Source organism: Gorilla gorilla, chromosome 10 (genome assembly GCF_029281585.2).
Source record: "Gorilla gorilla gorilla isolate KB3781 chromosome 10, NHGRI_mGorGor1-v2.1_pri, whole genome shotgun sequence".
Lineage (NCBI taxonomy): Eukaryota > Metazoa > Chordata > Mammalia > Primates > Hominidae > Gorilla > Gorilla gorilla.
The window spans coordinates 135,561,886-135,587,258 of NC_073234.2; the positions used below are offsets into that span (position 1 = coordinate 135,561,886).

Here is a 25,373-nt window from a genome sequence, read left to right on the forward strand (position 1 = left end):
GCCACATCTCACAAAGCTTGGAGTAGAACGAGGCTGAACAATTGTTATACCTGGCTTCCCACTGATCTGGAGGAGATTCTGAAATAACTCGTCCCAAAGCATCCAGCACTGGGGGCGGCCGCTGCAACAGACAAGTTGGTAAATGCTTTGCAACGGGCAGATCGATGACCTGGGCACCAGGATGGTGAGGCAGGAAACTAGCCGCAGCTACCCTGAGCCACCATGAGCCCTGAGATTCCTGTCTGGAGCAGTAGGGGGGTGAGCAGAGACCCACCCAACCGCACACACCCAGACTGCATCAGGGCTGCACAGGTCACTCACGTAGAGCTTCTCCTGGTAAATCTCCATGAGCCTGCCCATAACCTCCGCCGCCTGCCGCTGGTAACGTGCCACTGCTTGGGAGAGGGCTTCGGCCCCTGCCTGCCTTACAGCCGCCTCATGATAGATCACGTCGTCGATCAACAAGGAGCAGAGGTCTGGCTGCAGGTCTAGGCCCATCATTGACCAGAGCCTGTGGGAGATCCAAGGCAGGGGCTGCTTAGACAAAGATCTGCAGCACTTGCCCTGCCAGCCCAGCCCTTCTTCCCACTGGAGGCTGAGTACACTGGGTTCAGTTATTTCCTAAAGGAAGAGAGGATGCAGCAAGAGAAAGCGACATGCTGGCTCTCTCACCTCTCAGCCAGCTTCCGGATCTCCTCCTCCTTGTCAAACTTGACCACCCAGAGTCTCCGCAGAAGGTTCAGGCCATGCTTCTCATCAGTATCAGGTGCTGGCAATACCATGTGGAGTTCCATCAGCCCCTGGAAGGGGTGAGATTGGACCGTGTGAGGCATCATCTTTCAGAAGAGCCTCTGACCTGCCTCCTCACCTCTCTCTAGGCTGTACTGTCCAACATGTAGCCACTAACCGCATGTGGCTAAAGTTAAATCAATTAAAATTAACTCTAAGTAAGTTCCTTAGAGTGTGAGGTGGTAAAATGTTTTTTTAATGTGAAAATTAAAACGTTAAATAAACCAGACAGATAAAAACCTCAGAAAAAGCGTATTCCTTTTGTTCAAAAAAATTTTAAGGAAAAATTTACTATATTGTCATCATTTTCACATTTTACCAAAAGCCAGTGAAAACTCTGTCACATATCAATAGCAGGAGGCTGTGGATCAGCAGGTAGGAACCACTGTCTTACCACTACAAGGGGATGCTTCAGTTTTTGGTCCAAAATCCATGAAGAAAAACCAAGTACATGGCAGTGGGCTAAAGAAATGAACTCCTCCTGCAAGTTAGCTCTGTCCGTGGAAGTACCAAGGTCCACATTCCAGTTTAAAAATTAAGTGAAGTGTTCCAAGGTAAAGGAAAAAATACAGTGATACATCATGACTGCTTAGTGTTCTGATTCTCAGAGAGACCCCAACCGTGTGACTTCTTCTCTTTGCCTCTAGGCCTCCCACCAGGGTGAGGGACATTCTCTCAAATGCCCATCATGCAATTTGCACTTGCATAGAGTAACAAGGGACACTGCAGTGGCTCTGAGACTGAGCACACACCCGGAGCACGGTTTCCCGCACGCTGGCACACGGGGACTGCAAGGCACAGAGCAGCACGTCCACCTCCTCCTGCTCCGCAAAGGCACAGCCATCATCACCACTGCTGCTGGCACACAGGGTGGTCAGGGTGTCTGAAGCCAGAACCTAAGGAGAACATCAATCCACTGGTTCAGTCAGCAAATCATTTACTACTAGGGGGCCAGAGAGGGATATGCACTGAGAACACCCACCCCTACAGCACTGCAAGGGCTAAGACCCCAGCTCCAGTGGCAGGACCCAAGCAAAACCCCTCACTAGCTAACAACAGTCAGGCTGGCTCTCTAAAGCAGTCTTTCTACCAAAGTCCAAAAGTAAGGGCTGAAAGGAAACTAGGACTCCACCCTTAACACTGGGACTTGAGGTCTGGGTCACGAACTGAGTCACAGCAACAGCCAACTGAAAACCACATCACCTGTAAGCGAGGCGAGCCCGTCCCGATCACCCAAGTCAGAAGACGCAGCATGGCCACGCGAGGCAGCAACTCCGGGCCATTCTAGGAGAGAACGGCAGGTAAGTCTAGATGAGGCTGTGGGGAGGTCTCTAACCCAGGCGGCCAATGACAGGGCATCCTCTCACCCACAGGGGAACATTCTGGATCATACAACCGGCCCCATCATAGAAACCTCATTAAGTTTACAACTAGGTCCACAGGTGCTAACCCCAGTCAACCATGATACTCAGGAACTAAAAACTAAATTCTGAAACTTGCTTGAAATTCACACTATGAAATCCAGAAAGACCGTAAATATATGAAGAGACACTCAACTTTACATGAAATGCAAAATAAAATGAGATTATCATTCTTTCACTCATCACTGACGATATTAATACTATCTGAGGTTGCATTAAGGCTTTGAGAAAAGAAAACTCTTGGTGAGAGTATAGCTCAGAATATGCCATATAATCTAGTAATTCCATGTCCAACGAACCTGTCCTAAAGAAATGCTCACACTGGTTAAGTAGGGGGCATATACATACAAGAGGGCACATCAAAGTGCTGCTCAAAACAGGAAAAAGCTAGGAACAACCTTAAGAACTCGTCAACAGGTAAAGAGTTAAGTAAAACATGGTACATCCATAGCATGGAATCTCATGCAGCCAACAAAGTCAATCAGGTGAACTGACATGTACTGGCATGGCAGGAGAGCCAGAGTCTACAATCACATGAAAGAAGCAGTCTAACCCATTTTTGCCTTAAAAAACCCACAACACTGTGTGAGGCTGCTGTTGGTATAAACATACACTCTCTATTTCCCCACCAGGAACTGTTCATGAGACAAAACGTGTCCACAGGCCCTGCCTCCCTGATCCCCTTTAAACCAAGGGGAGAGCAGAGCTTCCCTGCCAACCTCGTCCACCCGCCCGGGTGGGGTGCTGGGGGAGGCCCTCAGCTGGGCTTGGACAGTGAGGATCTGAAGAATCTGGGCCATCCGCTCCTCCTCCTCCTCACTGTGGTGGGGCATCTCCGTCAGCACCATCTTCAGAAACGGGAAGACTAAGGAGAAGGCTGGCGCGGACAAGGGCGCAGCACCTGTGAGAGTGAGAAGCAGATAAGATTCTGCAGGCAGGGCAGGGACCTGGGCCACTGCTGCCTATTTCTATCCTCAGGGAAAGTAGGGAACGGATGGACCAGAGGCCCGTTCTGACACCTGGAAGCACATGGCATGAGGACAGAGACAGCAGCTGGTAGTCCAGTTCTAAAACCAATTCTGCTTCTACTGCCAAACACTGTCCAGTTCCAGGATGTGAGAGTTAAAACAGAGAAGGGGACACCAGTGACAAAAAGTAAACCCTCAACTGGGCTCACTGCAATTCACAGACTACGAAGGTTCAATTCAGAAATCCTCCATATGGTCCAATCCCCCAGGCTCAGGAGGCCCTGGGTGACGCTGTGCCTTGAGCAGCATTCCTGGCACCAGCTCACACCGCCTGGTGCCCCTGATCCCGTCCCAGCCCTTACCTGGCTCCCCCTTGCCCACCCTGCTGGTGATGGTGTGGGTGTGCAGCAGTGTCACCGCCCTCTTCACAGCCACCGACAGCTCTTCCTGGCACCAGGACTTATCCAGGGCACACTCTGGCTTCAGCAGGCGCAGGGTCACGTGGGTCACCAAAGTGCCTGTGTTGAAGAGGAGAGACCCGGCAGGGGATGACACACAGAGATGCGGAATCCAGCCCAGGCTAAAACAGGGGACCCAGTGCCTCATCCTTCTGACTTAAAAAAATATTTCTGCGGCTGGGCGCTGTGGCTGACGCCTGTAATCCCAGCACTTTGGGAGGCCGAGGCGGGCGGATCATGAGGTCAGGAGATTGAGATCATCCTGGCTAACACGGTGAAACCCCATCTCTACTAAAAATACAAAAAATTAGCTGGGCGTGGTGACGGGTGCCTGTAGTCCCAGCTACTCAGGAGGCTCAGGAAGGAGAATGGCATGAACCCGGGAAGCGGAGCTGGCAGTGAGCCAAGATGGTGCCACTGCACTCCAGCCTGGGCGACAGAGTAAGACTCCGTCTCAAAAAAAAAAAAAATCTTTCTGCTTCGCCAAAATCTCCCCAACCTAATTTCTCACTTGATCTTTGTGACAGCCTCAGAGAGCAGGTAGGCAGAGAGTTGCCCTTTGGACATTTAAGAAATGAGTACGCTGACAGGAGACAGGGGCCACCAAAGAGTCATTCAGCCAAGAGTACAGCTGTATCTGTGCAGCATCTCCACCTCTACGCAACAAGCCCAGACAGCCAGGTGACACTTCTGGCAGGTTCCATATGCACCAGCTGACTTTTCCACTCAGAACAGTTCCCAGATTCTAGCCTCACCCATGGGAACATCACCGTTAGGCCAGGATAGAAGTCTGCTGAAGGCCACTAAACAACCCACAAAAGCAAGGCCACCAGAACTGCCAGCCACCCTACCTGGTGTTTGTTTCTCCAGAGCTAAGAGGAAGCTAAAGGTCTCAAGGGCCTCTGCTCACTGCTGTCATGTGGCTGTTCAGGAGATCTGGGCTGGGCTGAGCCACCAAACCATCCTCACTGCCATTGAACTTCTGACTTCTTAGTTTTAAAACTGGTACACAAAGATCGAACACTGACTAGCATCTAAAACCTACTCCTCAGAGGGAGGGCACAGATGTGAAGTGGGAGAGAAGAGGAGGCACTACGTCTCTCCTAAGCATATCCAGCTTGAGTCTCCAAGGCTGCTTCCACAAGAAAACAAAACTCAGCAGCTGAGGTCACCACCCACCTCCCCACAAGCACTCAGGGGCACACCCTGTCCAAGCACTCAGGGGCACCCCTGGGCCATCCCTGCAGCCAGCAAACAAGGACTAACCCAAAGCCTTGAGCCTAGAGGGCATGACACAGGCAGCCAAGGACAAGAAGGGGTTCTTGATCCTGGGAGCAGCCAGGGGAGACTTCAGCAAGGGCAGGAAAGAGTCGACCAAAACAGGGATGTACTGGGTCAGGCCGGACGGGTTCTTGGCCAGGATGATGTCCAGCAGTCCAAGCGCCGCCTCCAGCTCCCTATCCAGCTGCAAGCAGAGTTGTCCAGAAGGCAGGTCAGCAGGGCCCTGCTTGTGACAGCAAGGAGCGGGACCAAGCTGCCCAGCACTCTTCCGGCTTGAGCATGTGGCGGAGGTGGCCACTCACCTCCTGCAGCCGCCTCCGGACCTGCGCCTCCCTGTCTAGCTGGGCCTGCAGCATCTCCTTCTGCTTGCTGGTCAGCTGCACCTCCTCTTTGATGCCTTTCTTCTTCTTTATCTCCTAAAGAGGATGGGCAAACCAACCAATCCCATCTCCAGGGAACAGACCTCCCTCCCCAAAAGAGGAAGGTGAGCTTGCTTCCACACAAACAGCACCATACCAGCTCTAAGTGTGAGTTGGGCCCCTGAACCCACCATGTGCTCCCCCAACCTCCCACAAAGTCCACAGCCACCTGGTTTCTATAGAATGGAGACAGCAATAGAGAAGTAGTTGTTTTACTGGATTCTCTACTGACAAAGGCTAAGAGGGCTTTTTATGTTAGAGAAATAAAGGTTCCTCAATGTACTCAAAAGGGTATTCTGACAGCCAAATGGATTCAGAATCAAAACTTTAGCCTCCTCCTCTCCAACCCCTTCCTACATAAGCTCTCCCACAGGATAAGCTGAAGCTTAGAAAAGGCCTGCTATAGTGGCCTGAGACAACAAGCCACAGAACTCACTCACTCATTCAGCAAACATTTAGTGAGCACCTGGATTGTGCCAGGCACTGTTCCAGATGGCAGGAATATCGTAGGAACAAGATAAAGTCCCTGCCCTCACGGAGCTCACAATCTAGCAGGCGAAGATAGATAATAAACAAGTCAACAAGCACATAAACAAGATGCTTTTGGGTTACAATAAGTGTTAGTAAAGAAACAAATATGATGTTTAGTAAAAGGGAGGAAGGGTGGGGTCTACTTTGGATAGGGTGGACAAGCTGGCCACCTCTCTGAGAAGCGCACATGTGGACTGAGATGTGAAAGACAAGAAGAATCCTGCCTTGTAAAGACAGAGAGAAGAGCAAATGCTGAGACAGGAAAGAGTCCTGTGTGCTCTGCTCCTGTCAGAACCTGCTCTGCCCAAAGCTGAATTCAGCAATCAAGTCATGATTCCCCAGAAGTCCCACTGTACCAGGCGCTGTGCCTGCTATCAGGAGTCTAGATGGGTCCCAGTCTTCAAGGAAGTGGAGGGACAGACATGGAATCCAGCAACACCACTTAGCAGAGGAGACACGTGCACTGTCGCCAGCACCCAGCAGAGAAAGAAACCGGTTTTGAGTTGTGGGTGGAAGAAGCTATGAAGCAAGGGTGAAGGGAAAGTGTGCCAGTGCACCAGACACTGGTCAGGGGCATCAGAGGAGTGTGCCATGGGCCTCAGGATGATCCAAGTGAATAGCATATGTGCAGTGGGAAAAGCCACCAGCTTGAGGCCACCAAGCTCAGCAGCCACCTTCCGTAAGTGCCTCCGTGTACTCACCTCCTTCAGCTCCAGCTCGATGATCTGCTCTTTGAAGGAATAAGCTTTGTTCTCTCGCTTCATGTTGGCCTTTTTTATGCTGTCCTGCTGGGCACTGAAACACCAGAGTGGGTCATCAGCCAGCTTGAAAAGCACCGCAAGTCCTGTCAGCCTCCCGCCAGCCATGCAATTCCAACTAGCTGTTAAGCACTGTGCACCAGCACAGTGCTGGATACTGCACACACTTAAGTACCCAGGACCTAAGCACTGTGCCAGGGACACAACAGGCGCTTAGCCAATGAATGGATAGGCTGTTGCATTCAACTCACAGGAGGCACTGGCTCCATTCTACACACAAGAAAACTATGCCTCGGTGAGCAAAGGAAACTGAGCCCACAAGTGAGGTCTCACCTCTGGATGATGGATTTGTCATACAGCTCCCCAGCAGGGGTCTGCATAATGGCAAACTCCTCCCGCGTCACCAGGCGCAGTGCAGGGTTCTGCACGGAGGCAGTGATGGTGCTGATGAGCTGTGGGAGGACCCGGTCCGGCGACAGGATGGAAAGGGAGCCCATGGCATTCATGGAGGACTGCCAGACAAACGCAGACATGGTCAGTGTGTGCCAAGGCTGGCACTGGCAAGAGGTCCACCACATCTGAATGCCCCTGGCACTGGCTCCCCTTCTTTATGCCACTGCCTTGTTACTCCTGGGCAATGCCCATCACAGTGGCCGGCTGGAGTCTGTGTCTGCTTTCCTCACCAAGCAGTGCTCCTCTGTCTGACACAGCACCTGACGTGAGGTGATACACTCCTTCCCAATTCTCAATCTCCGTGGTTCAGGTGGAGCTGCCCTCACTTTTTCCAGAGGTAGGCATGTGACCCAGAACAGAAGGATGGGCGCAGAGATGAGCATGGCACCCAAGTCAGATTAATCAGGGTCAAAGCGACCCCAAGCCAGTAGACATTATTGAAATATGCAAGCTATTCCCCTAGGAGCTGATGGCGAGACAAAGCCTGGAACTCTAGCAGCTCTTGTGCTACCAGAAAGGGAAAGCCTGAGAATGGAGCCCACATCGTGGAAAACAGAGACAACAGACAAAGATGGATGGGACAGAGTAAGAGAGACATCACCTACAATGTTCCAAGGGCAACATCTGAACCCCTGTAGCCAGTCATATCCTTGGACTTTGCAGGTGAATGAGGCAGTAAGTTCCCTTTTGTGCTTAAACCAGTTTACATTTCTGTCACGTGCAACCAAGGGTCCAAGCCTACATTTCATCCATCTTCACCTGCTTCTTTGAATCCTCTCTTCCTGTACCCTGTGATGAGAGGGCCCCCTCCCCGACCTGAGGCCAGACCACCTCATGTGCCCGTCACCTGGTTTAGGGGACTCTGTGTGGTGATCCTGGGAATGATCTGATCCAGGTGCCTGGTGATAAAGGCTTCAGGATCGATCTTCATCCTGGCAAGAAGTGCTGGCCAAAGTCCAGACTGCACGGCAACTGAAGGGGAAGGGAGCTCCTTGAGGCCTTCTGCCTGGCCTGCTCTTACCCCATCCCCTAAAGCTCTGGGCTCTCCCACACCCACCGCAGCCACGGACCTAAGGATGGGTGGTGGGAGATGATCAGCATTTCCTGGGCCAGTTGTTCAGTGTCGGTGACATCACCCTTGAGCCCTGGCACACCGGAGATGACACACAGAGCCTCCTGCAGGACCCGTGGAGGCACGTAGGCCTTGCCCGCCTCAGTCACCTCTCCAGCATCAGTCACCAAAGCCTCTAAGGGCAGCACCTGTGTGGAGACACATGAGATAATACTGCTAAGAGCCCTGTGCAGGCTTGGAACACAGGAACCAAATATGCTACGGACACAGCGGCCCCTCACTCAGTTCTTCCTTGGGGTCCTTGCTGGAGTAGAAATGGATGCCCAGCTTCCTGCAATGGGACCCACAGGCTGTGCGATGTGCCTGGAAGGAGGAAGCACCTGTGGCTTTGCATCTAAAAAGCCTGCAGGGGTAAAGAAGGCACCAGGAACTGGTCCAGGAGACCCAGCCTGTGGTGGCAAGTCTGTCACTGGCCCACATTCCTCAACAGCCTTAGGGAGGGAGGGAAGCAGTGGAACACGGCACAAAGAGCACAGAAATAAGAGCCAGGTCTTTGAGGGTCTCCCTCCGTCGGGGGAGACCCTGTGCAAGTCATTTGAACTCCTAGAACCCTGGTCAATTCATATGACACAAGAATAACAAGCCCTATTTGTCTTTGAAACGCATTGTTAAAAAAAAAATCAAAAGGAAAAAATGGGTAGAAAATGCTTTAAAAAGTACAAAGTGCTTTAAAAACATAAAGTGTTATTCAATTAATCAAGGATAAAGGGGGAGGGCACGGTGGCTCGTGCCTATAATCCCAACACTTTGGGAAGCCGAGGTAGGAGGATCACTTCAGCCTAGAAGTTCGACATCAGCCTGGGTGACATGGCGAGACCCCATCTCTACAAAAAATCAAAAATCAAAAAATTAGCGGCCACTGCAGGTGGTGTGCACCTATAGTCCCAGCAACTTGGGAGGCTGAGGTGGAAGGATCGCTCAAGCTTGGGAAGTAGAGGTTGCAGTGAGCAAAACAAAAACCCCAAAAACCCTGGAAAAAAGGTTAAGCTACATGTGAAAAAAAGTCTCTGAAAAGGAAAAGGAATCCTATGAAAGATGTTACTGGAGCTTGACGGCAGAGCAGAAGATGCTGGCATCACACAGATTAAGAAAGAACACCCAGGGAGTGGCCCAGCCAAAACCCCATAGCGTAAGCAGGGGCAGCTAAGTGGATCCAAGAGCCCCAGTTCTAGAGCCCAGATGCCCTCACCTTGTGAGAACTGAGGACAGTCTTCAGCTCCTCCAAGAGTCCGTGCGCCAGCTTAAAGCCCCCAAGAGAGGACAGCAGCTTCCGAACTGTCTGCTGAGCCTGCCTGCGGACATGCCAGGTGCGGCTCAGGAGCACCGCCACCAGAGCCCGGTGGTACTGCCTGCAAGCACAGGGACAGACAGGTCTGGGGGAAGGCCAGGAGCAGGGCTTTCCACAGCCAACCCTTCCACCTGCCACACACCCTTTCTCGGGTTCCTGCCAGCCTTTGCCTCATTTGGCCCAAAAGAAAAGGTAAGCCAGCCTCACGTACTGAACTTTGTTGCCAGTGAGTCTATGCGGGTGGTCAAGGAAAAGTCTCTCTGTCAGATGCAACACAGTACACAGGGCTGGGAGGGAAGAAAAGGAGTGGAAGTGTTTTTAAAATAGTTAAGTGTACACATACATACCAATACCCAGAAATAACTGGAATGAACTGAAAATTAACACCAAAATATAAATGTGATTATCACTCGAAGTGAAATTACAGCTTGTTTTTTTCTTTTTTGCTTATGCACACATGTATTTTGGAATCAGTAAAGTATATACTATTTTTATTTTATATATATATACACATATACACATATACACATACATATATACACATATATATATACACACACACACACATATATATATATATATTTTTTTTTTTTTTTTGAGAGAGAGTCACGCTCTGTCGCCCAGGCTGGAGTGCAGTTGCACGATCTCAGGGCTTACTACAAGCTCCGCCTCCCAGGTTCACACCATTCTCCTGCCTCGGCCTCCCGAGTAGCTGGGACTACAGGCACCCGCTAATTTTTTTATATTTTTTAGTAGAGACTGGGTTTCACCATGTTAGCCAGGATGGTCTCGATCTCCTGGCCTCGTGATCCACCCGCCTCAGCCTCCCTAAGTGCTGGGATTACAGGCGTGAGCCACTGCACCCGGCCAAGTTTTGTATTTTTAGTAGAGACGGGGTTTCACCAGGTTGGCCAGGTTGGTCTTGAACTCCTGACCACAGGTGATCCACCTGCCTCGGTCTCCCAAAGTGCTAGGATTACAGGCGTGAGCCACTGCACCTAGCCTATTTTTACTTTTTTTGAGACAGAGTCTCGCTCTGTTGCCCAGGCTACAGTGCAGTGGTGCAGTCTTGGCTCACTACACCCTCCGCCTCCCAGGTTCAACTAATTCTCCTGCCTCAGCCTCCTGAGTAGCTGAGATTACAGAAGCCCACCAGCAAGCCTGGCTAATTTTTTTTTCTATTTTTAGTAGAGACGAGGTTTCACCATGTTGGCCAGGATAATTCTGAACTCCTGACCTCAAGTGATCAGTCCACTTCGGCCTCTCAAGGTGCTAGGATTACAGGCATGAGCCACCATGCCAGGCCTATGTATTTTGTTGTTGTTGTTGTTGTTGTTGTTTTGAGACGGAGTCTTGCTCTGTCACCCAGGCTGGAATACAATGGTGCAATCTTGGCTCACTGCAACCTCCGCCTCCTGGGTTCAAGAGATTCTCCTGCCTCAGCCTCCTGAGTAGCTGGGATTACAGGCACCTGCTACCACACTCAGCTTATTTTTGTATTTTTAGTAGAGACAGGGTTTCACCATGTTGGCCAGGATAGTCTCGATCTCGACCTCATGATCTGCCCGCCTTGGCCTCCCAAAGTGCTGGGATTACAGGCGTGAGCCACCGTGTCCGGCCCCAGCCTATTTTTTTTTAATAATTAAAAATTACGGCCAGGCACAGTGGCTCACGCCTGTAATCCCAGCTCTCTGGGAGGTCAAAGCAGGCAGGTCACCTGAAGTCAGGAGTTCGAGACCAGCCTGGCCAACATAGTAAAACCCCATCTGTGCTAAAAATACAAAAATTAGCCAGGCGTGGTGGTGTGCACCTGTAGTCCCAGCTACTCAAGGAGGCTGAGGCAGGAGAATTGCTTGAACCCGGGAGGTGGAGGTTGCAGTGAGCAGAGATTGCACCACTGCACTCCAGCCTGGGCAACAGAGTGAGACTGTCTCAAAAAAAAAAAAAAAAAGCCTGACCCGGTGGCTCACGCCTGTAATCCCAGCACTTTGGGAGGCCAAGGTGGGCGGATCATGAGGTCAGGAGACCAAGACCAGCCTGGCTAACACTGTGAAACCCGTCTCTTCTAAAAATACAAAAAATTAGCCAGGCGTGGCGGCATGCGCCTGTAGTCCCAGCTACTCAGGAGGCTGAGGCAGGAGAATGGCGTGAACCCGGGAGGCAGAGCTTGCAGTGAGCCAAGATCGCGCCACTGCACTCCAGCGTGGGCGACAGAGCGAGACTCTGTCTCAAAAAAAAAAAAAAAATTACTAAGGCCACGCACGATGGCTCATGTCTGTAACACCAACACTTTTGGAGGCTGAGGCAGGAGAACTGCTTAAGCCCAGGAATTCAAGGTCAGCCTGGGCAACATGGTGAAACCCCCGTCTCTTCAAAAAAAATACAAAAATTAGCCGGATGTGGTGGTGTGCACCTGTAGTCCCAGCTACTCAGGAAGCTGAGGTGGGAGGACCACCTGAGACCAGGGAGGTCGAGGCTGCAGTGAGCCATGACTGTGCCACTGCACTCCAGCCTGGGCAACAGAGTGAGATCCTGTCTCAACAACAACAACAACAACAAATTACTATGGAGTTATAAAAAGAGGCCGGGCATGGTGGCTCATGCCTGTAATCCCAGCACTCTGGGAGGCCGAGGCAGGTGGATCACCTGAGGTCGGGAGTTCGAGACCAGCCTGACCAACATGGAGAAACCCCCATCTCTACTAAGAAAAAAAAAAAAAAAATACAAAATTAGCCTGGTGGTAGTGGCACATGCCTGTAATCCCAGCTACTCGGGAGGCTGAGGCAAGAGAACCGCTTGAACGCAGGGGGAGAGGTTGCGGTGGGCTGAGATCATGCCACTGCACTCCAGCCTGAGCAATAAGAACGAAACTCCATCTCAAAAAAAAAAAAAAAAAAAAGATGAAGTTCATTATATACTGATATGGACTCATTTCCAGGTCTAGAAAGCACAGTACATACGGCAGGCACACTACCATTTGTGTAAAAAAGGTACAGAACAAACATACACAGGTATTTACTTGCATATATATAAAATATCAAGGCTACAGAAGAAGCTAATAAAATTGGTTATCTATAGCCGAGGAACTGGGTAGCCAGAGATCAAAGCAGGGGTATAATTTTCAATGTAGACCCTCTTGTATCTATTTTTGAATTACATTAGTCTATTTCCTTTTCAAAATTTAGCTAAAAATTTTTCTAAAACCAGGAAATGACTAACAGTTGTAGCTCATTAATGGTATGTTGCGATTTATGAGTCAAACGACTCTTCAAATCACCAATTAGTGGCAGACACTCCTAAGGCAACGTAGAATATTAAACACATATTTAAAATTCAACTGTTCCTTTTCTGCCAGGATAGAAACCAGTAGTTTTTGTGTCTCTTGGTGGGGGAGTAGAGCCTGCCATACTCCACAAGAGCTTCTCAGCTGCCTTAACACAAGAAAACCTCCGAGACAGCACCAATTACCCAATCAGCTATAATTACAGCTCATATCGTAGCTCCACAGCCATTACTGCTCTGTCTCCACACATCTCCCAAGTCCCATTTCCGTAACCTTATGTTCCCTACAGGAATGAATTTATTCCCACAACAGCTAAGCTGTTGGCCAGATCACTCTGGCCGAGGTTTTTGCAGACCTGACTGGTTGGTCAAGAAAGGGTCCTCTCTGAAGATTTTCCAAAGAGACTTTGCCTCAATCCCAAGTTCAACTAAGCATGGAGTAACTTACCATCCTCTGAAGCCATGACCAGGAATTTCTCAGAAGTGAAAACCTGCTTTTTCTCATCCACAATCAGCTGCCAGAAACTGCTCAGTTTGACCTCTGCAAGAAACAAAAGGTTACCCCATGACGCAGCTCACCACATCCCCCAGAGCTGATCCACTCCATCCTGAAGCTGCTGGGGTGGGCTTTGCTAACAAACCCTCCTCTGCAGCAGGAGGCTCAGTGCTCTTCCATTTGGGGAACTGACCTCAGTCCTTCTGGTATCACCTCCTGTATGAAACTCTTCGGTGGCTCTCTGCTGCCTACAGCAGCCTAGGTGAACTGCTTCTCATCTGGAATTCCCATCCACCCCAGGCGCCAAGCTGGAATACCTGAGGTTTACAGACTCTGGCTTTCCCTGCCCTTCCCTGACTGGGGCTGTTTGGACTCACACTGGGCCATCCCTTCAGGATAATGAAATCCTTCACAGGCTTCAGGGTACCAGTTCAAATGCTTCCTCCACGAAGCCCTTCCCAATACCCACCCCCCCAACTAAAAGGAATCTCTCCTTCAAAACTGCTCTAATGCCGCATTTTGTCTTAAGCTACGGATATATTTCTGTATTTCCTCACTCCTACTGTGAAGTAAGCACCCTGAAATTTGCTGAAGAAGGTCATGTTCATCTTAGCATTCCCCCAGGTAGCCCAGTGCCTTGCATGGCCACAGTGAGCACACGATATTACATGAGGAGAGCTGAGCTCCATTCCTAACCAAAGGAGTTAAGTTCAGGTGTGTCCCAGTGCAGAGATTGGGAGATGAAATAAAGAAAGCCTGGCCGGGCGCAGTGGCTCACGCCTGTAATCCCAGCACGTTGGGAGGCCGAGGTGGGTGGATCACAAGGTGAGGAGATTGAGACCATCCTGGCTAACACGATGAAACCCTGTCTCTACTAAAAATACAAAAAATTAGCCGCGTGTGGCGGCGTAGCGCCTGTAGTCCCAGCCACTCGGAAGGCTGAGGCAGGAGGCGGAGCTTGCAGTGAGATGAGATTGTGCCACTGCACTCCAACCTGGGCGACAGAGCGAGACTCTATCTCAGAAAAAAAAAAAAAAAGAAAAGAAAAGAAAGGCTGAAATACGATGTAGCCACAAAAAATAATGAGAAAGCTCTTTCTGATGTACTGATTGGGAATCATTTCGAAGATATATTATATATAGTATATATATCATATATTATAAATAATATGGTATATAGCGTATGTTCCCCAGCATGTTCAATTACATAACACACTATGTCTGGACATAAAATTGGTAATACTGTTTTTTCTTTCTTAGACAAAGTCTCACTGTGCCACCCAGGCTGGAGTGCAGTGGCACAATCCCAGCTCACTGCAACCTACGCCTCCTGGGTTCAAGCGATTCTCCTGCCTCAGCCTCCCGAGTAGCTGAGATTACAGGCATGCGCCACCACACCCAGCTAATTTTTGTATTTTTGGTAAAGACGGGGTTTCACCATGTTGGCCAGAATGGTCTCGAAATCTTGACTTCGTGATCCGCCCGCCTCGGCCTCCCAAAGTGCAAAATTGGTAACACCGTTTACAGACAGAAACTTAACGGCTACGGGAAAAGACAGGGCTAAGGAGAAGCTTCTCATGTTATATCCTTTTGAATTTTGTACTGTATGAATGTATAACCAACTGAAACAAACAGTCCCAATACTAAACCCTGGTCCATCTAGGTATCATCTACAAGCCCGTGTAGCACTGGAGCAACAGAATGAAGGAGGACAGTGACACAGTCCCCTGACTGCATTCCCACTGCCCATGCAACCATGAGGTTCATCCTGCAGATGACAAGCAAACCTGTGGCTGATTCAGTGTGGTCAGGACCAAGCTAATCCTGAACATCAAGACACACCTCCCAAGGACTCTTGTCAGAGGCCCCTGTCTCTACCATCCTGGACACCTCTGGACTCATACCAGCCTGTGAGTCAGCCACTGACAACTTCAAGAGCAACAAGGCTGCGGCAACCCCTTCAGTGATGGTGGGAACCTGAGTGCTTTGGGAGGCTGCCTTCTCCACTGTCTGGATGAGCAAGGGCAGTAAGTCCAGGGCCTGCAACAGTGTGTCACCTGTGGAGAGAGGACAAGCACCTTAAAGGACATCCTGATCCTTGGAAATGACAGGACTGAGAAAGGATTTATCTAACCAGCTGTGAACCAGACGACTAAAACCCTTCAGTTAATTTTTCAAATATCTCAAAAAGAAGTGAAGTGAAATCAAAACTTAAATCAAACTCTACAGCCACAAAATTAGAGGGAGAAAGATAATCCTTATGGCCAGGTGCGGTAGCTCACGTCTGTAATCCCAGCACTTTGGGAGGCCGAGGCGGGTGGATCACCTGAGGTTGGGAGTTCCAGACCAGCCTGACCAACATGGAGAAACCCCGTCTCTATTAAAAATACAAAATTAGCTGGGCGTGGTCCAGTTATTCAATTGATGGATAAGCAGAGACATTAGGTGTGTCGCTCAAGGTCACACGGCTAGTTGAGGCAAGTCAGAGCCACCCTCAATCCTGTCAATTCCCATCTGGTACTCTTCCCCCATACAGATGACCTTTGGACCCAAATTCTAAATTTGGGTCCAAATCTGCTGACCTCTGAACTAAACTCATTTAAAACAAAAAGGAAGCCAAGCACAGTGGCTCATGCCTGTAATCCCAGCACTTTGGCAGGCTGAGGCGGGGGGATCATGAGGTCAGGAATTCCAGACCAGCCTGACCAATATGGTGAAACCCTGTCTTAGCCGGGTGGGGTGGCGCACGCCTGTAATCCCAGCTACTCAGGAGGCTGCGGCAGGAGAATCGCTTGAACCCAGGAGGCGGAGGTTGCAGTGAGCCGAGATTGTGCCATTGCACTCCAGCCTGGGTGACAGAACGAGACCCCATCTCCAAAAAAAAAAAAACAGAGAAACCAGTTAAAACTATAGTTTGGCTGGGCGCGGTGGTTCATGCCTATAATCCCAACACTCTGGGAGGCCGAGGCGAGCAGATCACCCGAGGTCAGGAGTTCAAGACCAGCCTGGCCAACATGGCAAAACCCTGTCTCTATTAAAAAATACAAAAATTAGCCAGGCATGGTGGTGGGCATCTGTAATCCCAGCTACTCAGGAGGCTGAGGTTGGAGAATCGCTTAAACCCAGGAGGCGGAGGTTTCAGTGAGCTGAGATCGCGCCACTACACTCCAGCCTGGGTGACAGAAAGAAACTCCATCTCAAAAAAAAACTATAGCTCAAGCACATGTTTTCTTCCCCCCCACCCCAACACCTGGGTTTGTTGTTCCATGTTTCCATAGCTACTAAATGGGTACATCAGAACATTTCACAATGAAAGCAGTTTCCCAGATAATGTTTTAGACTTGAATCCAAAAAATCTTTATTACAGAGGTTTATTTTTGTTTTGTTTTTAAAAGGTTTATTTTATATTATGTTTATTTTAAAAGCAATGAGCATTGAGTTCTGGCACTCTGCATTCCTTTTTTAAAAAATAAATTAAAAATAAATGCAACGAGCAGAACTAGCTCAAGCTGAAGAGACTAGGTAAAACCAAGTTTTTGCCATCTACAATTCAAAGTCCCACCTACAACTGATGGTCATTCAATGCAGCAATAATGCAAACTGATATATATAGTACATAGACTTTTTATATAATTTTTGGTAGAGACAGAGTCTTGCTATGTTTCCCTGGCTGATCTTGAACTCCTGGGCTCAAGCAATCCCGCTGCCTCAGCCACCTGTGTAGCTGGGACCACAGGCATGTACCACCATGCCCAGCTATTTTTTTAATTTTTTTGTAGAGATGGGGGTCTCACTTTGTTGCCCAGGCTGGTCTCAAACTCCTGGGCTCAAGCAGTCCTCCCACCTCAGCCTCCCAAAGTGTTGGGATTACAGGCGTGAGCCAGCTCGCCTGCCTCATAGACTGTTTTTAAGTCATGGATGTGAGTTCACTATATCCCTAAGGCAGCTGAAAATGTATTGAGCGTACATTTCTACCCATGGAAAATCTATGACTTCAATCAGCACTACCTGTGGTTTGAATAAACCTCACAAACCACTGCACAAAGATGATCTATGATTCTGAGCTGGGAGACATATTTCAGAAAAAGATATATTGCTTTCAAATCAGTGCAAAAATCTCTTATGGTCAGATTCTTCTTCCCTTATCATTAAAAGAAATATGTGAGTACAAAGTTCATCAGACAAGACATTTCACACAGAAGAGGGTCCCCTCCCAAGAGGAGGCCCTGGAATCTCCTAGATGTTTCTTTTTCTTTTTTGAGACAGAGTATCACTCTGTCACCCAGGCAGGAGTGCAATGGCTTGATCTCGGCTCACTGCAACCTCTGCCTCCTGGGCTCAAGCGATTCTCCTGCCTCAGCCTCCCGAGTAGCTGGGATTACAAGCACCTGTCATCATACCTGGCTAATTTTTGTATTTTTGTAGAGACAAGGTTACACCATGTTGGCCAGGCTGGTTACGAACTCCTGACCTCAGGTGATCCACCCGCCTCGGCCTCCCAAAGTGCTGGTAGGCGTGAGCCACTGCGCCCAGCCTCTCCTAGATGCTTCTTTAAATACAGTTCATAAGTTTAAATCTTTTTAAAAAGAAATACAAGCATATCTCTGAGATGGAAATCAGTAATAGAGGTTTATAGCTTGGAGACCAAGCTCCTATACAGATTTGAAAGTTTCCCCCAGCTCTGCTTGCCCAAATGACAGTAGGTTCCTCAACACTGAAGGAAGGGCGGTGGTCATTTTTAATAAGTCCAGAGTAAAGTTTACACGAAGTTGGATTTTTTAAACCAGTCTTTTTTTTTTTTTTTTTCCGAGACAGAGTCTTGCTCTGTTGCCCAGGCTGGAGTACAATGGCGCAATCTCGGCTCACTGCAACCTCCGTCTACCGGGTTCAATTCTCCCTGCCTCAGCCTCCCACGTAGCTGAGATTACAGGTGCCCGCCACCATGCCCAGCTAATTTTTGTATTTTTAGTAGAGACGGGGTTTCGCCATGTTGGTCTTGAACTCCTGCCCTCAGGTGATCTGCCCGCCTCGGCCTTCCAAAGTGCTGGGATTACAGGTGTGAGCCACCGCACCCAGCCCTTAAACCAGTCATTTCTCCATGATTTCAGATACTATAGTGACAAGTTCTGGTTCTGGTCCTCTCTGAATAAAGCTTTGTACTTTGAAAGTCTGACAAGGGGGAGAAGCCAGAATTTGTTGTGAAGACTGAATTCGGATTTTGGGCTAAGCCCAATGCTCTCATTTATTTCAGGAAGAAATAAACGGTGCAAAATAAGCTGAACTAACAGGGAAAGTGGGAACACTAATAATACCCTAAAGACTCAGTAACCTCTGCAAGGAGGCCTGGACACTAGCTCTGGGAGTTGTCTTACCCCGGTAAGAGGCCAACATGCACTGCAGGTAGGCGTGCCTCACCGCAGATGTGGAGGTTTTAAGGCTGAAAGCTTTTTTGAACCATTCAGTGAGCTTCTTGGGCACTTCCGTAGTGAATCGGTTACACCAGAGAGCCAGGACTGAGACAGCGTGTACCAAGGTCCCTTCATGAACTAGGGCAAAAAGCAGAAGTCCAGTCAGTCCAATGTCTTATAACCATGTCAAATCATTGCAAGCAGTGCAAAAAACAAGCCAGAGTACAAGCGGGAGGAAGCAGTGATATTTCAGACAGCTACGAGCCTTGCTCTGAGGGAGGTGTGTCTTTAGGAGAGGTTTATGGAAGGAAAGCTCCAACTGTGAAAAACCACGGTCAAGGATGAGTACAGAACGCATGCTCACCATGTTGCACAGAATTACCTTCCTGCTGAAGGAACGGGATGAACAGCTCAGCCACGATCCCATTCAGGACCTGACTGGAAGGTCCAGACACCACGTGATGACTGACGCTCCCAATCCCTAAAAGGCAGATTCCCTGTTCAGTCTCTTATCAGCACAGAACCACAAAGAGGCAAGTCTTCCTACTGCTGCCACCTCCGCACTCTGGGTCACAGACCTCTTCTGTGTCTCCAGCAGGCATACCTCCTTTGGCCATTATTGATCTTCCTTCAATGCCCCCTCTACACCTCCTGCCTTCTATAGAAGCCAAGCCTCCTGCTAGACCTGAACAAGTCCCTCTCGTCAAGCAGGCAAGCAGCAGGGTCCTGGGAGGCAGGCTGGACCCAAGATGGTCACAGGAGTCAAGATGCAAAGAAGGCTTCGCCTTACCTAAGAATTATGTTAAAGCTTATCTACTACTAGGCCAGGCGCAGTGGCTCACGCCTGTAATCCCAGCACTTTGGGAGGCTGAGGCAGGTGCATTATGAGGTCAAGATCGAGACCATCCTGGCCAACATGGTGAAACCCCATCTCTACTAAAAATACAAAAAAATTAGCTGGATGTGGTGGTGCGCGCCTGTAGTCCCAGCTACTCAAGAGGCTGAGGCAGGAGGATTGCTTGAACCCGGGAGGCAGAGGTTGCAGCGAGCCAAGATTGTGCCACTGCGCTCCAGCCTAGCGACAGAGTGAGACCCCATCTCAAAAAAAAAAAAAAAAAAAAAGCTTATCTACTACTAGATCACAGCTCTACTCCTGGCACAGAAATCCTGTACCTGCCTGTAATCCCAGCACTTTGGGAGGCTGAAGCGGGCAGATCACTTGACGCCAGGAGTTCAAGACCAGCCTGGCCAATATGGTGAAACCCCATCTCTACTAAAAATACAAAAAAATTAGCAGGCGTGGTGGTGCGCACCAGTAATCCCAGCTACTAAGGAGGCTGAGGCATGAGGATCGCTTGAACCTGGGAGGCAGAGGTTGCAGTGAGCTGAGATGGCACCACTGCACTCTATCCTAGATGACACAGCAAGACTTTCTCTCAAAAAAAAAAAAAAAAGAAAAGAAATCCTATACCTGAGAGGACGCTCATCTTCTGGGCTACAACAGTTAGTTTTCCTTCCGAGCCTGAGAGGGGAGACAGCAAAGATTCACATTCACATACGCCACATTTCCCAAGAGAGTGAACAATGCAGTCACGTGTGTGATGCCACGATACGGTTTCTGATTCCAGAAGCAGCCTTTGTGTTGTGAAGCTGGGTTTAAAACAACTTTTACTAGCCTTTTGCTTTCTGACTCAAAAAGGAATGTTCCTACAAAAAACTTGAGAAACAGAAAAAATATAAAGAAAAACATTTAAAAGGCACTCATGTCTCCACTACTCAAAAACATTTCTTTTCTGGTGTATTTCCTTTAGTTTTTTCTGCTATGCCTACAAAAATGTGTATCTTAAAAACGAAAAACCTGAGATCACCCCATCCACACCACCCCGTGCAGGGTTTTGTTCATTCACACACATTCACATTCCAGTGTGACGTCCTCCTGGCCACACAGCCTTGCCACAGGCAGACTTGGAGCATCAAGTCCCCTTCAGATCCCAGTTGAGGGAAATACCAGGGGCCACGCCTCAACCACCCGCATGGCCAAGAAGGCTTGCTCACCTCCGAGGATAGCAAATAGGTGCTTGGTCAGGGATTCCATGGCCGAAGAGTCACTGCACTGGCGTGCCAGGTTCCGCAGTGCCAGCACAGCTTCATCCATCAGGCGGGGACTGTTGGATTTCAGGTGACCTGCGCACACAAAGCCACTGCTCAGAAGCAGCCAACAACTGAGCATCCAGACTTTCGTCTTTGTCTTTTCCATGCCCCCATCTCTTCAGTATTAGCTGTTTGCTCTCATTCAAATAATCTCAAGAAAGAAACTGCCAATGTCAATGTAGTTTAGGTTAGGGCCTTATTACTACCCTGAGCTGTCCCCTACCCCTGCTACAACAATTAGGACAAGTACAACCAAACCCAAGGTGACACTTATGGGCTGGAGAGGGGCTGGGATACTCACCAGCCAGTCCTTTCACGATGTCCATGGCATACTGGCTGAGGTCAAGCGTCACTGATGCCAGCAGACTAGAAATAGCTAAGGGGGACAGAAAGCACTGACCATGTCAGTCTAAGCAATAAATTCAACAGATAATTTTGTTCCCCTACTCCCCAGCAAATGCCACTAGGCCTGCTGTCTGGCCCTTCATCTCTACAGGCTACATGAGTAGTCCCAAAGCTCTGCTGAAAAGCTGTATACCTCCCCATCCCGATCAGCAAAAATTGCCTTTCCAACATCCCACCAACACATTTTACTAAGATACACAGGGACAGAGACTCAACCCTCAGATCCCATGATTTCAAGTGCCACCTCCATACTAAGTCCAGAATGTCTACAGAGGAGGTTCTTAACCTGAATGGTCTCTAGAAAGTTCTTTTGGGGAGGTGGAGGGGTAAGAGGATATTTTGTTTTCTTCCACTCAACTCTGAAAGTGAACACTTGATATTTTCTGGGAATCAGAACAATGGCTAGCACCTCCATAAAGCTATGAACTGATCCAGTGGGTTCTTGAACCCCTAAAATTATATGCAGTATTATTAGTGGATATACTTTTGTGCATTCTTCTGACAAGACAGCCCATGACTTTTTCTCTTTTTTTTTTTTTGGACAGGGTCTGGCTCTGTCGCCCAGGCTGGAGTGTAATGGCATGGTCTTGCCTCACTGCAACCTCCACCTCCCGGTTTCAAGTGATTTTCCTGCCTCAGTCTCCTGAGTAGCTAGGACTACAGGCATGTGCCACCACGCCTAATTTTTTTTGTATTTTTATTAGAGACGGGGTTTAACCATGTTGGTCAGGCTGGTTTCAAACTCCTGACCTCAGGTGATCCACCTGCCTCAGCCTCCCAAACTGCTGGGATTACAGGCATGAGCCACCGCGCCTGGCTTCTTGTTTTTTGAGATGGGGTCTCACTCTGTCACTCAGGCTGGATAGAGTGCAGTGTCGCCATCTTGGCTCACTGCAACTTCCACTTCCTGGGCTCAAGCTATCCTCCCACATCAGCCTTCCGAGTTGAGCTCCTGAGCTCAAGTGATCTGCCCACCGCCGCCTCCCAAAGTGCTGGGATTACAGGTGTGAACCAATGCGTCTGGCTTTCAACATAATCGCAAAAGGTCCCCAATCTCTCTCCCAAGGTCCCAACAAGGTAAACAGTGAATACACCCTCCCTCCCTCCCCCCACCACACACACTTCTTCTTGCCAAATATCGAGAATAGAGATATAGGCAACTCATCTCCCTCCCACCATCCTGGTTGACAGCAACCTACTTTCAATAACATTCTCTGGACTCCTCAGTAAGGACTTCTGTATGGTGGGCAGTATCAGATCCTTAAATTCTGAGTGGGACAGGTATCGGAGCAGAGGGGCACAGCTATCCTACAAAGAAAAAGGAATAAGGCACCTAGCCCTCATGGGAACGGACCAAGAAGCAAAAAAGAGTTCAGCATCCCAGAATTGAAAATGGGATCAGTTGTCCAGGTGAGTAACGTCCACCTCTCGCTCACCAACAGGTACTTCGGAGGCTTGACTTTGCTCATCAGGATGTTCTTCATGTAAAAGTCCAGTAGGGCGCTCTAGAGAACACAAAGCTCTGGTTAGATCCTGACATTCTCAAGTATCTCATCACTGGCCTAAGGGGTCCCTCTTGTGAGAGTGCCTCCAAAAAATATAAATCAATGCCCCAAATTTCAGTGTTAAGCATAGAGGTCCCACTGATCACGCAACCCCACTTAAAACCCTTCCACAGCTTTCCATGGCCCCCTGGGATAAAGTCCAAAGTCCTTCGTATGGCTTATAAGGTCCTGCCCACCACTCAGCTGGCTGCGTCTCACTCTAACCCATTCCTGCCACTCCAACCCCGCTCGCCTCCTCTCTGTTCCTGCCCACAGGCTGCTTCCTCTGCCCAAAATGCTCTGCCTCACCTCTTGACCTTGCTAATTCCTCTTCACTCTCAAAGTTCCTTCCTTAGAGTGATGTGTTCTCTGACCCACAGCCTAAATCAGGTCCTTCCGTTGTGGAGTCTCACGACTTCTCACACTTTCCCTTTGTAGCACATACTAGTTATAATTAGCTAGACTATCTGTTTAATGTCAGTTTCTCAGACTCAGTTCCATGGGGGCAGGGGTCATAGCTCCCTTACTCACTGGTGTACCCCCAACACCGGACACAGTGCCTAGAACATGGCAGCCGCTAAATTGGGATGAATAAGTGACTGCATGAACAAGCAAACTATCACCCAAGCCAGAAACAGAAGGGAAACTTTCCAACTCCTAGAAGTTCATGTATCATGGCAAAAGGCCAGAGTCTCACACGAAAAAACCAACAAGTTTCAGATGAGGTCAACAGCTAGGGTCACCAGGGCAAAGCAGGTTCCCATTCCTTCCCTCCAGCGAGCTCCCAACATCCCCAACATAGCAAACCCACAGTCACTCTGCCTTGGCACTTGCCTTGTGCTGACTGACCACGTCCATCTCCTTGTGGCTCGTGCAGAACTGCACCAGCAGCCCCAGCATGCCGGCATAGTTCTGGTTGGGCTCTAGGCTGAGAATGGCTGACAAGTACTGTTCCACCAGCCCGGGGTTCTGAAGAGGAAAGTGCCAGGCAGGTGTTTAAGATGGCAGTGGGGGAGTGGCATGGAAGAAGCAATGCCCACCAGCCCCTGCAGTCCTGTCACCTCTTTCCACAGCTTCGTGAGTTTCTTCACAGCACCATCCACGGCGTGCTTGTGGGAGCCACCCAGCACCTCCAGCAAGAGCAGGCACTGCACTTCCACCTGCCAGGACCAGGGAAGACTCAGGTCAAGGTGGGACATGAGACTGAGGGTCCCATGGCTCTCATAGCCTGCAAAGACCTCCATCAGACCCTCCAAATCCTGGCTTCATCTCCACTCAGCCTCTCCCACTCAACTCCAGCCAGCTCCTCTTCCCTCCACCCCACACATTTAGTTCTGTCCTTTAACGACACTGTTCCCACTAGTGTTCGTTTAATAAATATTTGGTGATCACCTATTATGAATCAGACAATGAAGGCACAAGGGGAGGAAGACAGACATGGTCCCTGCTTTTTTTTTTAAGACGGAGTCTCGCTCTGTCGCCAGGCTGGAGTGCAGTGGCACAATCTTGGCTCACTGCAACCTCCACCTCCCGGGTTCAAGTGATTCTCCTGCCTCAGCCTCCCAAGTAACTGGGACTACAGGTGCGTGCCACCATGCCCAGCTAATTTTTTTTTTTTTTTTTTTTGAGACAGAGTCTCGCTCTGTCGCTCAGGCTGGAGTGCAGTGGTGCGATCTCAGCTCACTGCAAGCTCCGCCTCACGGGTTCACGCCATTCTCCTGCCTCAGCCTCCCGAGTAGCTAGGACTACAGGTGTCCACCACCATGCCCACTTAATTTTTTGTATTTTTAGTAGAGACGGGGTTTCACCCTGTTAGCCAGGATGGTCTCGATCTCCTGACCTCGTGATCCGCCCACCTCGGCCTCCCAAAGTGCTGGGATTACAGGCGTGAGCCACTGCGCCCAGCCGGTCCCTGCTTTCATGTACCTTAGAATTCAGAGGAAAAAAGAGATATTACACAAATAAATACACAAATGAATATACAATTTCAGTGAGGTTTAAGTGCCATGCAGGAAAAGAATAAGGGTCCTGTTTCATTTACTTCTTATCTGCCTTGACCTGTCCTTCATTAATTCCACAAATACTTACTGACCACTGACTACATGGCAGGCTCTATGCTGAGCACTGTGAATACAGAAGTGCATCTTGATATGCGGATTCGAACTGCATGGAGCTCACACCGTCCAACCCAGATTGACATACATAATAGGTCCTTGACTAAAAAAATCTCAGAGGCTGCCAGGCCTAGTGGCTCACACCTGTAATCCCAGCACTTTGGGAGGCCGAGGCAGGCAGATCACCTGAGGTTGGGAGTTCGAGACCAGCCTGACCAACATGGAGAAACCTCGGCTCTACTAAAAATACAAAATTAGCTGGGCGTGGTGGCGCATGCCTGTAACCAAGCTACTCGGGAGGCTGAGGCAGGAGAATCGCTTGAACCCAGGAGGCAGAGGTTGCGGTGAGCCGAGATCACGCCTTTGTACTCCAGCCTGGGCAATGAGAGCGAAACTCCATCTCAAAAAATAAAGGCCAGGTGCAATGGTTCACGCCTGTAATCCCAACACTTTGGGAGGCGGAGGCAGGCGGATCA

General features: G+C 49.4%; 1 protein-coding gene across 1 annotated transcript in view; it reads right to left on the reverse strand.

The window, feature by feature from the left end:
- Positions 1 to 25,373, reverse strand: part of GCN1 (GCN1 activator of EIF2AK4) — a 67,272-nt gene that overhangs the window by 27,471 nt on the left and 14,428 nt on the right. The window contains exons 6-31 of the mRNA XM_004053986.4: positions 23,845 to 23,943; positions 23,618 to 23,752; positions 22,676 to 22,744; positions 22,439 to 22,547; positions 21,136 to 21,210; positions 20,739 to 20,867; positions 20,155 to 20,205; positions 19,066 to 19,164; positions 18,648 to 18,821; positions 15,180 to 15,332; positions 13,229 to 13,321; positions 9,710 to 9,785; positions 9,400 to 9,559; positions 8,149 to 8,338; positions 7,926 to 8,050; positions 6,959 to 7,137; positions 6,569 to 6,662; positions 5,220 to 5,333; positions 4,903 to 5,101; positions 3,541 to 3,696; positions 2,930 to 3,111; positions 1,993 to 2,073; positions 1,542 to 1,685; positions 673 to 800; positions 322 to 511; positions 51 to 121 (exon numbers count right to left, since the gene is read on the reverse strand). Coding sequence (XP_004054034.2) covers positions 51 to 121; positions 322 to 511; positions 673 to 800; positions 1,542 to 1,685; positions 1,993 to 2,073; positions 2,930 to 3,111; positions 3,541 to 3,696; positions 4,903 to 5,101; positions 5,220 to 5,333; positions 6,569 to 6,662; positions 6,959 to 7,137; positions 7,926 to 8,050; positions 8,149 to 8,338; positions 9,400 to 9,559; positions 9,710 to 9,785; positions 13,229 to 13,321; positions 15,180 to 15,332; positions 18,648 to 18,821; positions 19,066 to 19,164; positions 20,155 to 20,205; positions 20,739 to 20,867; positions 21,136 to 21,210; positions 22,439 to 22,547; positions 22,676 to 22,744; positions 23,618 to 23,752; positions 23,845 to 23,943 — 3,275 coding nt within the window. The remainder of the gene's footprint in view (positions 1 to 50; positions 122 to 321; positions 512 to 672; positions 801 to 1,541; positions 1,686 to 1,992; positions 2,074 to 2,929; positions 3,112 to 3,540; positions 3,697 to 4,902; positions 5,102 to 5,219; positions 5,334 to 6,568; positions 6,663 to 6,958; positions 7,138 to 7,925; positions 8,051 to 8,148; positions 8,339 to 9,399; positions 9,560 to 9,709; positions 9,786 to 13,228; positions 13,322 to 15,179; positions 15,333 to 18,647; positions 18,822 to 19,065; positions 19,165 to 20,154; positions 20,206 to 20,738; positions 20,868 to 21,135; positions 21,211 to 22,438; positions 22,548 to 22,675; positions 22,745 to 23,617; positions 23,753 to 23,844; positions 23,944 to 25,373) is intronic.